General features: G+C 50.8%; 1 protein-coding gene across 1 annotated transcript in view; it reads right to left on the bottom strand.

Moving 5' to 3' along the window:
• Positions 1 to 2,181, bottom strand: part of MYLK (myosin light chain kinase) — a 248,166-nt gene that overhangs the window by 60,045 nt on the left and 185,940 nt on the right. The window contains exon 18 of the mRNA XM_023527574.1: positions 1,208 to 1,294. Coding sequence (XP_023383342.1) covers positions 1,208 to 1,294 — 87 coding nt within the window. The remainder of the gene's footprint in view (positions 1 to 1,207; positions 1,295 to 2,181) is intronic.

Genomic DNA, 2,181 nt, shown 5'->3' with positions numbered 1-2,181 from the left:
ACACTAGGCACTTTTGCCTTCACTGGCTCCTTCCTCCATTAAAGGAAAAACCAAAAAATATAAGTACACACACATATACAACTATGTAAATTATATTTTGTAACACATTGATATATATCAATATTACGAATTCATAATATATTAATATTATGAATTAAAACATTTTCTTTGAGCTAAATTTTATTGTTTTCTGCTAATTTTATAAGATGTTAGGATATTTTTGCAGGCCTGTAAATCATTTCTCTGTGCCCAGTAGATAAGTGGGCCCTGGGGGAAGCCGAGATCCAAAAAGAGGGAGATAGCTGTTCAGTCACAGGAGAAACTCCTTCCCCCCTTGCTACGTATAGCACAGCTGCAACTTGATTCTCAGAGATTCTGGCAAGGGCTTTCCATGACCAAGGCACAGGATGTGTCAGCCTGAAAGGGGCACGTGTGGGAAGGCCCAGTTGTAGCTCTGAGGGAACTTACAATGGAGGAGGAAGGATGAGACTAGACACATCACTGTGACACTGGGAAGAAGGCAGTCAATGTCAGAGGGCCAGTGTAGGGCTAAGTGCTACGAGAACTCACAGGAGGGAAAAGTGACTTTAAGCTGGAGCAAGGACAAACTCAGGGATGAGGTGGCTTTCCATGGGAGCCTGTCCCATGGAGAGAGGTTCCAGAGCAAAGGTGTGAAGTAAGGAACACAGGGATGTCCAGTGTACACTGAGGAGCTCAGTTTGGCTCGGGTATAAAACAGGAGTAAAGGAGATGGGGGCAGCTTGAAAAGGAGGCTGAGGTTAACGTCAGAACATGTGTTTGTGTGTGGCAGCTGTGCAAGGCAGCAGGTGTGCGAGGTTCACTTGTATGGGACTAATAGACTGGAGGCTGCTGGGCACTCCAGCCAGAGTGACAAGATCGGAGCCAATTTCAAAAGATCTACCTGGCAGGAAACACTCACCTGGGAGAGATTAGAAGAAGCTCTCACAGAGGTCTTATGAGAAGTAGAAAGGGCCTGAGTGAGGTTGAGGGTGGACGTGGATGTGCACCACCACTCAGGCTGTGGGCAGGTTGGGGAGAGATGAGAAGCACTGAGAAAAGGCCACTGGCTTGGTCTCCAAGAGTTCACTGGGCACTTGCGTGACTTCTAGGAGCTTGTGCAAGAAAGCAGGGGCCTCCACTGACCCTCAGTCCGAGGGTTGCCTAGAAAAGCTGAACAAGTACTTACTCTCTGTTCCTAGCACGGGAGGAAGTGAGCTCTTGGGCCTCCGGGATTTCATCTCTGGGGCTTTGGCATTCTCACTGGCGGGAGCAGCTGGAACGAGACAGGTGACAACAAACATTAGTTGGCATCTGCCCAAGGAAAGAGCAGAGGAGGTATCTCCACAAAAATCCCACTGCAACCAAAATGATAGCCCCCTCCAGCTACCCCCATGCCTCATGTCACTCTGAGGGCCCTTAGTGCTGGCTCAGTGGCCGGTACCTGTGGCCAGGACCTTCCTCCACAGGAGCACCAAAGGAGCTTCGCTCCACTGGGCCTTATAAATCAGATGGAGAGAGCACAGTTGCCCTGGCAAGATGGATGGACAGGCTATCCTGGGAACTAGTTAATGCTTTCCCCGTTGCAGCAGGCATGTGCTGCCAGAAGTCCCATCAACTCAGGGCAGGGGGAGAGTCGATGTCCCTCTGCTCATCTCTCCCCATCCTTTCCCTTTATTGGGTTTTGACACTCTTGGGCTAAACGTTCTGGATTTCCAGAAGCTCACTCTGTGTAGAGGGGTCTCTTGTACAGAAGAAGGAAGGGACAGGGTCCCTGCCCTTGGGCTCATGGTTTGGAGGTGGTTTGTAGCCTCTGATTTCTCAGACTGCCTTCTACAGATGGGCACTAAGAGTCAGACCTCCAAACCAGAGGACAGCCTCTGAGTGGTGGCTGGCCATCTCACCCGCTTTGGACTGAGCTTCAGGCCACTGTGGGGGCTTCTGCATCCCTCCCCAAAGTGGGCCCAGTGAAACTCTTCAGCAGCAGCCCTCCGGGCAGAGCTGAACCACTGTGCAGATGATGCATGGCTCCTCAGTCCTTTCCTCCCTGCTCCCTCTTGCATGGGAATGCTCACTGGATAATGCCAGGGAAACCCTCCCTTGTCAGGGTAACATCTCTCTGGCCTGGGATGGGCCGAAAAAGCCTTCACTGGACTCCAAGGA

This window comes from Pteropus vampyrus, unplaced genomic scaffold (genome assembly GCF_000151845.1).
Source record: "Pteropus vampyrus isolate Shadow unplaced genomic scaffold, Pvam_2.0 Scaffold1, whole genome shotgun sequence".
Lineage (NCBI taxonomy): Eukaryota > Metazoa > Chordata > Mammalia > Chiroptera > Pteropodidae > Pteropus > Pteropus vampyrus.
The sequence above is the reverse complement of the archived record's forward strand: the minus strand, read 5'-3'. Positions and strand labels throughout refer to the sequence as shown.